Here is a 14,887-nt window from a genome sequence, read left to right as displayed (position 1 = left end):
ATGTTATAAACATCCTGTGGACATCACTTAGCTTTTTAAAGTGACAATAGAGACTAACTCCTTTTCATTTTCCACTACAAATAAATGATGCAATGAAAAGAACCATTCCTGAAACAAACAAACAACAACAACAACAAAAAGATGAGCTGGGCTTTGTGGCCAAGACGACTGCAGCATGTGTTCAAGGCCCTCAGGGGCAATGTGGTGAGCGCTAGACCGAACTGGACTAATAGAGAGTCTGCCACAAAACCAAACAAAAAACCCCAGGAAACTCAAAAATCAAGGATGGGTGAAAATGCGTAAAGTAGTCCAAGAGAGGCCAGAAAAAGGAAAACAAAGAAGCAAAGCCGGCACACATTTTCCAAATCTTCATCCCTTCCCTTCCCTTGGGTAAGGGCGTACCCAAATTCCCTGCAGACTCAAGTTGCAGTCCTGAGCACGCCCCGCCCCGCCCCGCCCGGGCGCCCCGCCCACGTGCCGCTCACGCCGGCCAGCCCCGCCCCTCCCCGCCCCGGTAGTTCGCTCTGGGAAAGCAAGGCGGGACTTCCTGCATTTGAAAAACTTCCGGCGGGAACCGGAAGATTCTGCAGCAGAACTCCTGTCTACTGACTCGCCACGCCGGAAGGTGAGCTTTGTGTCCGCTCTGGCAGCAATGCTTCGGTCTCGCCCGAATGTGCGTCCGCGCCCCTGTATTTTGGGGGCCACTTAACGTTATGAGTGCTCGTTTGGGAAAGAACAATTTTTTAAAAAAGCGAAGATTCGCTATATTTTGTCACCAGCGGTCTGTCTCACAATCTACACCTGGAAAAATCTCACAGCGCGTCCTTTAATTAATTGCAGCAGCTGTTAGCGCATGGCAGGTGTGAGCGAGAAAGCCAGGGCGAACTTTGTGTGTATCTGTGTGCGTGTCCTGTGTGTGTGGGTGTCTGAGTATGTATAGGAAGCGCTCGAACAGTTGAGGACAGGGATGAATGAGAGCTCCAGGCAACTTTCCTCTGCCTTCCCACCTGACAGCTTGTCTTTAATATATGTGCTTCGAGAAACGAGAATAGTATTGGCACTTGTGTCTCCGAATTCTAGGACGTTGGCCCAGTACCTTTAAACCATTTCATCCTACTGAGTCTCACGATTCTCATTCATAATGCAGCAGGGCTTTCTCACCGCCAGGGTTAGCTGCAGCTTTCCTGCTAGGGTTTTGGTTGTTGGATATTTTATTTTATTTTTGAGTCAGGCTTTCTCTGTGTAACAGCCCTGGCTGTCCTAGAACTAGCTCTTGTAAACCAGGCTGGACTCGAACTCACAAAGATCTGCCTGCCTCTGCCTCCCAGTACTGGGTTTAAAGGTGCGTGACACGACCGCCCGGCAGATTTTTTTTTTTTTTTTTTTTTTTTTTTTAAATCACTTGAGGATGTCTGCTAACATTTGAAGCACATCTGTTGGTTCCCTCAGGAAAAATGCCTCTTGTGTTCTCTCTTCTAGAAGTTTAAATGCTCTTTCCCCTTTTAAATGTGTGTGTGTGTGTGTGTGTGTGTAGTCTTTTCTTCCTATTTCACTTTGCCCAGTTAATAGTACCTTCTCAGTGATAATAACAGCAACCTCTAATTTGGAATATATCCATCCCTGCAGAGATAAAATAATTCATCCCTGCAGAGATAAAATAATTCAGCAGAGGGGATATTCCCAATCTCACAAAAGGAGCCTATATATATACACACATATATTTGTGTGTGTGTGTGTGTGTGTATAAAATTTCACTGCTGTTAAAAGCAGCAGTGAATGTTATATGTGTCACTGCCTTAGAGTGATAGAAAATGTATTTATTTTCTCAGTAGAGACCATATTTGTATACATTTAGTCAATGAATACTTACAGATCAGTGCTATTGAATTTTGTGCTCCCGGGTACTGAAGTAAAGCAAGCATTTCCTTTTCCCCTGAATTTACCAAGTTGAGACCAGACAGAAAACAGAATTTATTATACTTTTAGCTTGTTTTATTTACTACTACGTACAGGATAGAAGGGGGAAACGGTATAAAGCCCATTTTAGGTAAAAGAATTCTGAGATCTAAGGGGTGAGAAGAAGCCAGGTGTTTGATATGAATAGGATTAGAGTACTTAAGGTAGAGTGAATCAGATGTGGGAAAGACTGGTGCCTGGTACGGGGACTGTACCAAGGTGACTAGAAGCAAGCAGGGAGATGAAGGGGTAAATTCGATTAGGAATGGGGTGTGTCAGCCCCTGTAGAGCATCTCAGTTTTGATTCTGCAGAGGCACAAGATGGAAAGTCACTGAGTGTTTTTCAGAGCATTGCAGGAAGGATCTCAGGGAGGATGGGTGGTTGGGACAAGAGTGGAAGAGCTTGAGGGCAGCTGAGAGGTTACTGCATCGGTCTGGTTAAGAGCTAGAGATTGCTGTGATTTGTACCCCTTGTCATCCCCAAATTCATAAATGGGGAGGTGGAACCTTTGTAAGGAGATTTGGATTAGATGAGGCCACGAGGTCAGGGCCTCATGACGACACTAGGATAAAAGGCAGAGGTGAGAAACTCAACCAAAAGTTTCTTTTCTTTAGCCATGTGATGCCTTCTGTTTTGGGGTGATGCAGGAAGAAGGCCTGTTTTTCAGTGTCTGGAATTGTGAGACAGAAGTTTGTCTTAAGTAACTACCCAGTCTCTCCCTCTGTTGTAGCAATAGAAGACAGACAGAGACTAGGGGCTTTCTGGAGATGCTGATGAAATAAGATATGTTTTGGAGGGAGAATTCATGTGATTTACTAATAGACTGACTGTTGGAGGTGGAGAAGAAAGGATTCTTCGTGATGACTTTCTAAGTGGCTCTTTGGTGGGGGGGTATGAGTGTTCATTATCTTGATTGTGAAAATGTGTGTACATATATCAAAATTTTAGCAGATTTGAACATTTTAAGCATGACCAGGGTTATCTTTGTGTGTGTTAGATTCCTCAGGGAAGCTGTTAAAAAAAATTCTCCAAGCCAGGAAGTGGTGGCACATGGCTTTAATCCCAGCACTCAGGAAGCAGAGGCAGGCAGATCTCTGTGAGTTCTAGGCTAGCCTGGTCTACAGAGCGAGATCCAGGACAGGCTCCAAAGTTACAGAGAAACCCTGTCTCAAAATACCAAAATAAAAAAAAAGTCTTCAAAATTTTAGCTTAACAACTGGATAGATGCTGAGATTGGGAAGAAGGGTAGGAACAGGTTTTAGAAGAGGAATGTTATTATCAAGAGTCCCTTTATGGATGTGTTAAGTTTGGGAAACTATGAGACCTCTAAATAGTTTCAGAGTCAGTTCATTGTGTAAATCTGAATCATTTTATATGTGCTTCTGCTGCACGTATGCACATGCATGTGTGGGTGCATGTGCTTGAGATAGACAGGGATCAGAGTAGGAGGTCTTCATTTGATCACCTTATTGTTTGAGGCGAGGTCTCTCACTGAGCCTGGAACTCAATGATTTTGCTAGATTGAATGGCCAGCAAGCTCCTAAGATCAGTCCTGTCTGTCTCCCCAGCTCCATGTATAATCTGAATCTTAAAACTTTGGGATCAAGGAATTAGGATTTTTAACAAGTAGGTGCTATAGGTATAGGCTTGTACTGATCAGTGATGTTTGGGATGGATGCCAACAGAACATACACAACTACAGAAAGTGCTCAGATGACAGAATTGCCTAATGATGTGTTTCTCAGAATGTATCCTAGTTATGTGATGTGTTATCTGCCTTTCAGATTTATCAATCTCTGAGATTTGGTTATCCCAACAAATTTTAATAGACATGGAAGGAATGGAGGTGGAGAAACAGGTCTTTAGAATGGAGTATACAAATTTCTGAGAGGATACTTGCATGCAAGTAGTAATATTTTCTAGTTTTTTCTGCTTATACTTTTAGAATAGATCTGCCTAAAATTGCCTGTGTTCATATATATTTTCCTATCTCATCTGTCTTTCCTGTTTGCAAATAGCTGCTTGTGTCTTGCCTAATTTTCATGTTTCATTGACTCTAGTAGGATTCTTATTAAAGAGGTGGTTCAAAGTATGTGTTTAGGGAAAACTTTAAAGGTCCATGGTTAATCTAAATACTAACTGTGGCGGTTAAACTTGGTTCTCAATTTTACAGACCTTGGAAGAAGGAACCTCAGCTGAGTAATTAACTCCATCTAATTGCCCTATAGGCATGACTGTGGAAGAGAGCCAGTCCACTGTGGGCAATGCCATCCCTAAGCACATGAGCTGGGCTTATGTAGGGAAGGTAGAGGAATGAAACCCTGGGAACAAGCCAGTAGCATCGTTCCTCTGTGGTTTTAGCATCCAGCTCCTGCCTTGAGTTTCTGCCTTGCCTTCCCTTATTGGACTGACTATAACCTGTAAGAGGAAATAAATCCTTTCCACACCAAATTTCTTTTGGTCATGGTGTTGATAACACTGGTAGACAACAAACTGGAACATTGACCTACCAAAGATTTGTCTTTCCCTATTTTAAATACCTCCCTGTTAAGGCTGAAAGATAGCAACAGACTTGGCATGTGAATATCTGTGTTTTGAATTAAGGTGTTCTCCCTTTCATGTCCCCTCCCTCTCATGGAAGTCTAAAATGTTTAATAGTACCAAACTGTACATATACCATGTTTCTTCCCATACATACATAACTGTGGTAAAGCTTAGTTTATATATAAAGTGCATTAAGAGATTAACAACTTCTAACCAGACAAAATAGTTATTACTATATTGCAATAAAAGTGTTAGCTTTTCATGCTAGGTGGTGGTGGTGCACAACTTTAATTCTAGCACTTGGGAGGCAGAGGCAGGCAGAGCTCTGTGAGTTGGAGGCCAGCCTGGTCTGCAAAGCTACACAGAGAAACCCTGTCTTGAAAATCCAAACAAACAAACAAAAACAAGTGTTAGCTTTGCTATTCATGTTTTGGGGCCACAATACTGTGTTGTAGATTGGAATGCTCAGAATGACTAGGGTGAATGGAGCATGGGAGGGTTGCTTGATGGGGACTTATCACCGTTAGATCGTTTTCCCACTGTTATTTTTGAGGCAGGGTCCCATGTAGCACAGGCTGATCTTGACCTTTGATCTTGCTTCTTCCCATCACCTTTAGATTTTTATGCAGGGACCAGATTCCGCAGGGAATTGTCTTCGCATTGTCTTTCATGGAGGACAAAGATCTAACTGGTGGCTTTTTTTAAGTTTTAATTTTTCTTTTTCTTTTCTTTTCTTTTCTTTTTTTTTTTTTTTTAAAAGGGTCTCTTGTATCCCAGGTTCACTTTGAACTCACCGTGTAGCTGAGAACAACTTTAAGCTCCCGATTCCTCTGCCTCCACCTCCTAAGAGCTGTTCTGCCATATCTGGTTTATAAGGTACTAGTGATCGAACCTAGGACCTCTCACAACTCACATATATCTGTCCCTACCCTTTATGGGTGACTTTTTGGGGGTTTTAGCATTCAATTGGAATGGTTTGTGTATACAGCTGCATTCATTGTCTTCTAGTCTATTGACTCTATTCTGGGAAATAAACTTCTAGGCTTTTTTTGTGGGTCAGGGCACAGAAGAAGATTCTTTTGTCAGACAAAGATAGCCAGTCCCATATACCTCACCCTTGGTCCTAATGATTTCAGCAATCTGTCCTCTCTTCCTTTGTTCCTGCTGTCCTAACTTTAAAAAGTTAATTTTTTTTTTTTTTTTTTTTAAAGGAAAGACTAACGTCTAAATGCCCCAGTTACGGAATTTTAATTTTTATGTAGTAAAATCTGTTAATCTTTTTGGGTTTGAGTTTTGAGACATACCTAGTGATATCTGCATTTCCTCATGCTATTCAACATTCTGAAGAGTTACCTTTGCTTTTTGTAGAACTTTTACATCATTTGACATCTTAAGAACATGGTTTTGCCCCTGAGGAAGGTGTGGAAGTTAAATACTTGCTTTCCTTCAGACCATCGACTAGTGAATGCATATTCTTCCCTGACCTGGTTTGAATTGGCAACTTTGTCAAACATCAGCTTTCTCTTATTTACTCATTTATTTGTTGATAGAGGCTTAGTATGTAGAGCAGGCTGGCCTGGAACTCTTAGAGATCCACCTGTCTCTGCCTCCCTAGTGCTAGGATTAAAGAAGGGTGTGCCACACATTTCCATACAATCCTCTTCCTTTTACATTGTATTTTTATTGCAATGAAATGTCCATATGAAATCCTATTTGCCCGCTCCCTTGTGATAATAGCTACCTTATTTGAGGTAGGATGATCCCCATTACCACAGAAATCCTAAGAGAGAGTGAAGGAAGAGGGGAGTGTCCTACCTGCTGCAAGCAGACTGTCAGACTGTTTTCCCCTGCTCTTCCTAGCATGGTCTGCCTCATTGTTCTGTACTGACTGGATAGAGTTGCTGGAAATGATGTTCCTTTTTGTGACAACCCCTGTAGCATTTTCTGAGGTATTAACTCCTCTTACAAGTGGTGTTAAAACCAGATGCTTACAATATCCCACTGGTCCAGGGACTTGTCTCAAAGAGTCTAAACATGCCAATCTAGTTTTATGGTTTGACAAACACTTCTGGGGGGACAAAAAAATGTTATCAGTTTAAGTAAGTTTATTTACTTAATGTATTCTTGTCATTTTCATCATTTGTCTTTTTTTTTTTTTTTTGTACCAAGCCTTTGAGTATGGTAAATATTTTTGGTGGCAAAATGGTTAATCATTTATATTGCAAGAGGCTGTTGTTTTGTTTTAGGAATAACTTTGCTGCTTACTTAGTATATTGGCATCATTTGATTCCTAACTTTGTGAAGACATTTCTACTTTAATATTACCAGATGATACAGAAGAGAGAAAATATTTCTTATATTTGATAAATATTTTAATAGATGACTTTATAATTTGTTGACTGGTAGTGTCCCCATAAAATGATACTCGCAGAATTCTTAAGCATTTAATGCTAAAAAAACTTATCACCCTGTAGGATCTTGTCTTTTTTAAAAATAAAAATGGCCCAATATTCATAAGGTATTTGAGACCATTGGGAGGCTGCTAGGTCCTCTTTTGAGCAGCAGGCTATGTCCCATGGGAAGGCAGTGTTCGAGCTTGTGAAATAAACCATATGTTTTTCTCGTCTCTGTAGCATTTCTGACAGCAAAGCTTTTGGAGTGTTAGTTTTGAATGGAGAATCATTTGGTAGTCAAATGAAGTGATAAAACTCTTCATGTCATGCTGACTTCATGTTCTATTTCTTCCAGATGTCCTCATTGCCAAGAAGAGCAAAAACACAGGCCCTGAATGTGGAATCCAAAGATGAATTTTCTTTCTTCTCTGAGTTGTAAGCATATTGGTGTAACATGTTGCAAGAATGGTGACTATTTTAAGGAGTAATGCACTCTGTCACTTAGAAACTTAAGTCATTTGGGTTGAAGACATGTGTGTCCTTGTCCCTTGCACATACAACAGCTATTTGTTGAACTCATGTTGTGATCCAGGAGAGAAAATAGTGAACTGAACATATTATATAATATTTACACCGGAACCAGGCTGAAGGAGGGCATGTTGTTTACATTGCTTTAGAATAGAGCTCTTAATTTATATAGCATTGCCACTGTGTGTAGGGTCACCTTTCATTGTGGGGAAAACATGATGCTTTGTAGGATGCTTAGTGGCATCTGTGACTTCTGCCAAATAGATGTGCTATTCAGAAATGTCTTTAGATAATGCCAAATGTCCCAGGGGTTTCAAATTACCCTCAGTTGAGAATCTTTGCCATTGAGTACTTTATAACACATGCCTCTGACACCTGTAAAGAAACAAGTGATTAATGTGAGGTCAAAATAGAATAAGGTGAAATGGAAGCAGATCTGAGGGCTAAGGAGAGGTTTGTGAAGGAGAAGTGTGTTATACAGGCCGAGCGAGTGCCAGGCCCTGCTCACAGCTCTCCTGGCATGGAGGAGTGAGTTGCCTTGAGTCTGTTCTTTGTAACAAGTGATTTTGGTTTTGGTTTCCTTTGTAATAATGAGAAAAAAACCAAAACCTGTACTTTTAGCAAACTACTCATGTGAAATAGGGTCAGTCAGCAGTCCTGCTTGATAGTAGACAGTAGGGTAGAAGATGTCTTGTTTGGTTGATGGTAGCCGGGGACTCTTAAGTTCCTTTGTCTTTCCCTTGCCTTTTCTTTTTTCCCCTCCCCCTTCTCTCTTCCTTCTTCTTTTTTTCTTTCTCTCCTCTCCCCTTTTCTTTCCTCCCTGCCCCCCCCCCGTGTGTGTGTGTGTGTGTGTGTGTGTGTGTGTGTGAGTGTGAGTGTGTATGTGTGTGTAGGGTAGGGGTACACATGGTCAGAACTTGTCATCCTCCTGTCTTTAGAACCCCAAGTACTCAGAGGACTACCTGGCAGAACATGGATTTTCAAATGATAGTTCCCCTTGACTGTACTGTTTGAGTGAATTCGTTTTTTGTTTTGCTTAGTCTCCGGGTGCTTACCGATCTCTGAAAAAAACTCTTTGATGATATCAGTGGCTTGGCCTGCTATCATTATGTTTTCTTGGGGCACAGTTCAGCTCAGAATTCATCCAGTGAGGTTCTTGCCTCCAGGCAGAACTGAGACCATTCAGAAACTAAGAAGCCTCACTGATTAATCTCAGGTCATTCTTCCCACCTATGCCAACCTCTTTGGGGGAGAAACAGAGTAAACCAGATGGGTGGAGGACGGTGCTTTCTCTGCTGCTGATGTGGATTTGATTCCTGGTTAGAAGAGCAGCTTGGCTGTGCCTGACCCAGTCTAATCAGGGCACAGATCTATTCTGTGAAAGGAAAAAGGGCCGATAAAATAGTTAGTTGAATGGTCTCTGTAATGGCTTTTTAAATGCAGTTTGGGGTGTTTTAAAAGCTATTTCTCAGTCCTTTCATTGGTTTGAATAACTTAGTATGTTCTAAATGGGTTTGATTGGCATTTAGGAACCTAAGTGCTTTTCACTGTTAAGATTGAAAGGTTAACATTGACAATGGTGTGACATGACCCAGTAAGTGCCTTAAGGTAATGGTTGACTTTCTGTGTCATGGTGTGTGTGTGTGTGCGCGCGCGCGTGTGTGTGTGTGTGTGGTGTGTGGTGTGTGTGGTGTGTGTATGCTCATCATGTTGGGGAGGGAGAGCGGGAGACTTGTGATTTTTTGGGAAGAGGGCACATCTACATTGGTATCTGATCACTGCTCAGTTCTTGGCAAGAATTGTGCACAACCTATGCATGTATTACTCCGTCTTCTATCACATGCTTCCAATTATCATTTAAGAAACATATGTGTCTTTTGACCTTTATCATTTGGTTTCCTTTTTTCCTGGAAGTTCTGTCAATTTACTTCTAGGTCATCTGGCTCTGAAGAAGATGACAAGGAAGATAGTATTTGGGAACCTCAGAAGAAAGCCCCCAGAAACCGTAAGCAGCCTGCCACCAAGGAACCCAAACAAAAGCTGGGGCAGCGGGTGAAGAAGAACATGGCACAGGAGGATGACATATCAAAAGACGTGGCTGTTAAGGAGGAGCTGGTAGGTGGTATTGCTGGATGTGGGGAAGGCCACCATATTGTCCACATGGGGAGAGACTGTTCCTTTCTCCGTACACAGAGTCGGGCAGAACATGTAAATGACAAGCACTTCAGGGCAGTGGTATCCCCTGTCAGACTCTCAGGAATCCTTACCATTCCAGCAACCGTATCTTCAGCCACTTCCAGGGTCCTCTCCAAGGAGGTGGGTTAGGTGTGGAAGTGCTGGTTTGGATGGTGATGTCAGCAAATACCTGTGCACATTGTTAGCCAGGCAGCACGCTCACCATGTCACTCGATGTGCTTGACCCTTTTCACCATTGGGAATGGCAGTGATTGCCATCCTGCTTTATAGAAATCTGAGGCAGGAGATGTTAAGTGACTTACTCCTAGAACACAGATAGTGAGTGATGCAACTGGATTTCTAAGTCAGCAGCTCAAAAGCCTATACACCTCCCAGGGGTACTTTTATGTCACCCATGCCTGCAAGAGTGATGTGTATACACAGAGTGTTAGTTTAATAATTAATACTTAGAAATAGTCATCAACAGCACTTGAAACTCTTATAGGCAGCACTTTCTCCTTGGAGGCTGAAGAGAATTAAATAGTTAGAAACTTGCCTTATGAGCATGGCCTGAAGAGAGGAATTAGACAAACCCATTTGGGTTTACTGATTGCCTCCTTTGGTCTTGGCTCTGGTCCTCATAGTGACACTTGCAGATTTAATTTTGTGGAGTTAAGGTAGTCTGAAGGAGCCATCTCACAGCAGGCTCTTTTATCATTGGGACTGAAACACTCAGGATCTGTTTGTTGACTTTTCTCTTTGCTTTATTATAGATAGAAGAAAGCTATCATATTTTGTTTTTCTATAGGTTTTTTCCTACTGTTTCTTTGACGGCTTCCTTTATGATAGACACATTCTTTAAGTTATGCTAACTCCTACAACTTTTAGACTCAGTCATTTTCTCTTTGTGTCTCTGCTTGGATCCATTATGTTTTGAGGACAGCTGTAGTGCTCAGAAGCTGTCTACTATGGATTTTCAAGTAAACATGCGGTGGTTGGCAGTGGGTGTCCTTATTGTGGTTCAGTACTTATTGTCAGTGGTTCTGGAAAAATAATGTTCTTGTGAGTTATGTTTGTGACATCTTTGTCCTTAAGTGATGTAAGCTCCTTAAGGACAGCTCTTTGCATCATTGTCCCCCAACCCCCTTCCCCAATGCTGAGATGGCTGTCAGGTAATGTGACACACTGGTAGGGAGCAGTGGTGGTCCAGGTTGTTCCTGGGTACCTGTGTAGGCTGCTGGGCAGCCTCCTCTCAAATAAAAAGAATGCTGGTATTATACATCAGTTATCCTAGCACTTGGGAAGTCGAGGCAAGAGAACTGCTCTGAGTTCAAAGTTAGTCTGGGCTCCACAATGAGTTCTGGGCAGTCAGGGCTGTAGTGTGAAACCCATGTTAAACAAAACAAAAGGAGAAGACAACTTCCTGCCTTTGGCTGCTGCTGCTGCTGTTTCCAGCTCCACATTTTCTGTCTGAGCTGAATTTCTTAAGCATGTGGATGCTATTCACCCTCTAGATGGTTGGCTTTGATTTTATTATGTTGTTTATTTATCAGTTTCTGGATTTATTTAAACGAGTCAGTTTATTTACTTATTCTAAGTCAGGTCTCATGTAGCCTAGGCCAACCATGCAACTGAGAGTGACCATGAACTTCTACTTTTCTTGCCTTTACCTCCCAAGGTCTGGGCTGACAAGCATGGGCTACCATGTCTAGTTTTTATGAGATGCTGGAGACTGAAAAGGCCTGTGTTAGGCATGTATGCCAGGCAAGCTCACATTCCAGCCCATGGTTATAACTTAATCTTGTTTTCTGGCACATGTAGACCTATCATTTACTTGCTTTATGAATTTAAACTTTATTTATAAATCATCCACATGCAATTATAAGGAACAACAGGGAGGGATTCCATATACCCTTTATCTTGTGGTAAAGGTACCCTTTACCCCAGTGGTAAAATTTTAAGTGTCTTATGTTGGTATAGTAAAATATACTGATCAGGATGTTAACATTGATAAAACTCCTCTGTTTATTTAGAGTTCTCTGGTTTTCTATGTGGGTATTTGTATTTATCACTGTATAGTTCTATTACATGTGTGGGTTTCTGTAACCATCGAAAGGATCCTCATGTTGCCCTTTCTCTGTCTCATCTGTCTGTCTATCTCTGTTTGTCTACTTATCTACCTATCTATCTGTCTATGTATCATCTGTTTTCTGGGAAAGGGTTTCTCTCTTTAGCCCTAGCTGTCCTGGAACTCGTTCTATAGACCAGGCTGGCCTTGAACTCAGAGAGCTACCTGCCTCCTGAGTGCTGGGATTAAAGGTGTGCCTGTGCTTCCACCCCAGGCTTCATGTCTCCCATTCACATCCGCTTCACTGTTCGCCTTCCACAACTCATCCCTGACTCCTTGTGAGCTCCGCCCTGCTTAGGAAAGTTACATAAATGTACTCACATAAGTATGCAACTTTGGGATGGAGTTTTCCCCAACTGAACATAGTTCCCTTGAGATTCACTGAAGCTGTTGTTACATGTATTGATAATTTGTTCCTTTTCACTTCTGAGCAATATTTCAGGGCAGTTGGTTTCCAGTCTTATAATTCTCATGCTTTCTTTTTGTGATTTCATAGAATAGCCCTGTAGCTATTGTCGATGCCAATTTGGAAGAGAAAAATCACAAATTGCGTAGGACAAAGACCCTGAAAACTGCAGTGAGAAAACAAAAAAACTCAGCTCAGAGGGCCAAAAAAAAGTTGCAAGTCGACGAAGAAACCAGCCAAGCCAGCCCCTTAGAGAGTGGGGATAGCAACATGGAGACACCATCAACAAGCACCACATGGCAAGGCATGTGTAAGAAGGAAGAGAGTGAGGAGGACTTCACATTTGATCAGTCCCCTCTAAAAAGGATGAAGACTGAAGCGTGTCCCCAGGGGAGGCCTGTCAAGTTTCCGGAAGGCTCCAGCAGCATGGACGAGGAGGTGGGAATGAACTGGGACATAGTGCAGGTAAGTGCAGCCCTGTGTCACTTGTGTGCTGAGTCCTGGACTGGCACACAGACTGCTCACTGAGGGAAGTGCTGGCAGTTTTGAATTCGCTTTTTCTATGTTAGTGATTTCTGCACTCAAGCTCTGGCTACTGTTTCTACTCTTGGCTATCCTGTTTGGCAATCTGCCTTATCAGCAGCAGCTCTCTTGCTAAGAACTGCTTCAGTCAAGAAAGGTGGTTGCTCTGGTACGTTCTTGCACATAATGGTGCAGGTATTTCACACCAACAGATGGAGGCCTCGAAGGCTCATTGCTAAATGTTTGCGCTGAGTTTGGATTGTGTTTCTCCATAGAAGCAGTATATGCGATTAGGTCTTTGGCTCTTCATGTGTCCAGTATTTGAGGTTCTTTAAGAGTTCTAACTTGAGGGTTTCTCCCAGGTTTTCTTGCCTTTCCTCTCTGCCCCTCCACTTCCTTTTTAGCTGCTTTGGGGGATGATAGAGTGGACTAGAAGGGAGGCTCAGGAGCAGTGAATTTTAACCTTGTGTGCTCCATCCAACCCATTCTGTGCCCGAGGCACGGTAGATGAGGGTGATTCTCCTCCTTCTATGTTTTGTAAATCTCAGCTCCCCACACCAAAAAAAAAAAAAAAAAAGCAACCAAACAAATCTTTGTGAGACAGAAAAAATAGTTTTGTCTGTTGCTCTATTGCTTCTTTGAAATGTATAGGAGACTAGTACAGGTGTTGAAGAGCATGGAAGTGAGAAGGGGAGTGGGTAATACGAGTAGAGTCAGCTGTGTGTGTTAGGGGGCGGTGTCTGAATATTTACATGAAGATCAGACTGAAAGAAATGTCTTTCTTCTGTAAAATATATATCCAAGTTTGAGGGGCAGAACCTGAATAGTGCCTTGTCCAGAAGGGAGAGGTTACTATTATTACTAATTGAACACTTTGGCAGGGTCATTTGTTACTCCCATTTGAGTGCTGTTTCCTGTGGCCCTGTTCACCACCTTGCCTTGGTCTTCTGTTCTTCCTTTGAGGGGTGTGTCTTAACCCTGGAAACCCCACTGGCTTCTCAGGGATCTTTGTGTGAGGAGCCAAAGCGCATAGCCTACATTTGATTAGTGTTTAGACTTTAGTGAATTTGTGAATATGTGGTTGCCTTGGGAAATTTGTTTTTGTTGAAGCTCCTTATGTGCCATACACCTGTGTTTACAGGAATTGAAAACCTTGCCCAGCACAATCAGATGTTGGAATTGTTAAACTGTGCTACAGTTGCTGCTGTGATAAAGTTTCTTCGTTTTGAGAGTGAGCTGAGGCAGGTGCAACAGCTCTGTAGATCTAAGTAACATTGTCTTAATTAGGTAGAAAAGCAAGCAACCCCCTTGTGCTAGCTCTTTTCCCTTTGTTTCAAGAGATGCTAAGAGGTGATGTACCTGAAGACAGAGACAAAAGTAGGGAAGGGCATGAAAAGAGAAGCTAGTGTCTCTGCGCTGGCAACCTCACTGCCATTTTCTGCATTAATTACAGGTGCAGTAGTTCTTGGTAGCAGATGTAGCCATTTGCTCTGGGAGAGATTAAAATAGTGGTTTTTGTTTGTTTGTTTGTTTTTTGTTTTTTCCTATTATAAACTAGTTGATCGTACTTATTATAGGCTTTAACATCAACACACTCTGATTTATTCCATACCTATATGAGGTTGTCCAGGATGTCCCAAAGTATAACCAAGCTACTTTCAGGCTGTAATTAACAGAATCCCCATTCATACCTCTCTTCAATTTCCCCCTTCCTCTCCTGTAACCTCTTTTCTGACTTCTGGCAGTGCATATTAGGTGCCCCTGCTCCCATCTTTAATAAGCATCTGTGACACAGTGACATAACCAGCTCTCTGGGTAAGGTGGTGAACAGTAGGAATCAGCAGCTTTCCAGAAAGGAGCTGTTCAAGTTGCTGGCTTGGGAATGATTCTGAATAGAAAACTCTTTCACTTTTACTCATTAGTGAGGCATTGAATTTGATGTTAACTCTTCTAAAGTGCAGATGTTGCTGGGTGATTAAAGTTGTAGTGGATTTGCTGATGCCTAGATGTTCTCTTTTTAACTGAGAAGATGGGCCTTTCCCCTTTAGTGAGTGCTCTTGGAATTCTTGGAGAAAAGGCATTTCCACAGCTAGAGGGCAGTGTACAGGCAACCTGCTCCAGTACTCAGGAAAGCAGACACAATTTAAGTCTTTTGTACTTTTGCTGATAAATCCTTTGCTTTGCATATAAATTGAATTTTTGAAAAGGAATATGGCTAGTGGCACTTGGGGCAA

General features: G+C 42.1%; 1 protein-coding gene across 3 annotated transcripts in view; it reads left to right on the top strand.

The window, feature by feature from the left end:
* The first annotated feature begins 505 nt into the window (after positions 1-505).
* The window catches only part of Srbd1 (S1 RNA binding domain 1), a 161,949-nt gene continuing 147,567 nt past the window's right edge, over positions 506-14,887 (top strand). For 2 of the 3 annotated variants that reach the window (XM_051175197.1, XM_051175195.1), the window contains exons 1-4: positions 506-625; positions 7,250-7,329; positions 9,357-9,537; positions 12,222-12,596. In XM_051175197.1, the coding sequence (XP_051031154.1) occupies positions 7,250-7,329; positions 9,357-9,537; positions 12,222-12,596 (636 nt within the window). In that variant the 5' untranslated portion in view covers positions 506-625. Of the gene's footprint in view, positions 626-774; positions 861-7,249; positions 7,330-9,356; positions 9,538-12,221; positions 12,597-14,887 lie in introns of those variants that run through there. The other variant, XM_051175196.1, reaches the window with a different exon arrangement.

Source organism: Phodopus roborovskii, unplaced genomic scaffold (genome assembly GCF_943737965.1).
Source record: "Phodopus roborovskii unplaced genomic scaffold, PHOROB, whole genome shotgun sequence".
Classification (NCBI taxonomy): domain Eukaryota; kingdom Metazoa; phylum Chordata; class Mammalia; order Rodentia; family Cricetidae; genus Phodopus; species Phodopus roborovskii.
This window is presented reverse-complemented; position numbering and strand designations above follow the sequence as displayed.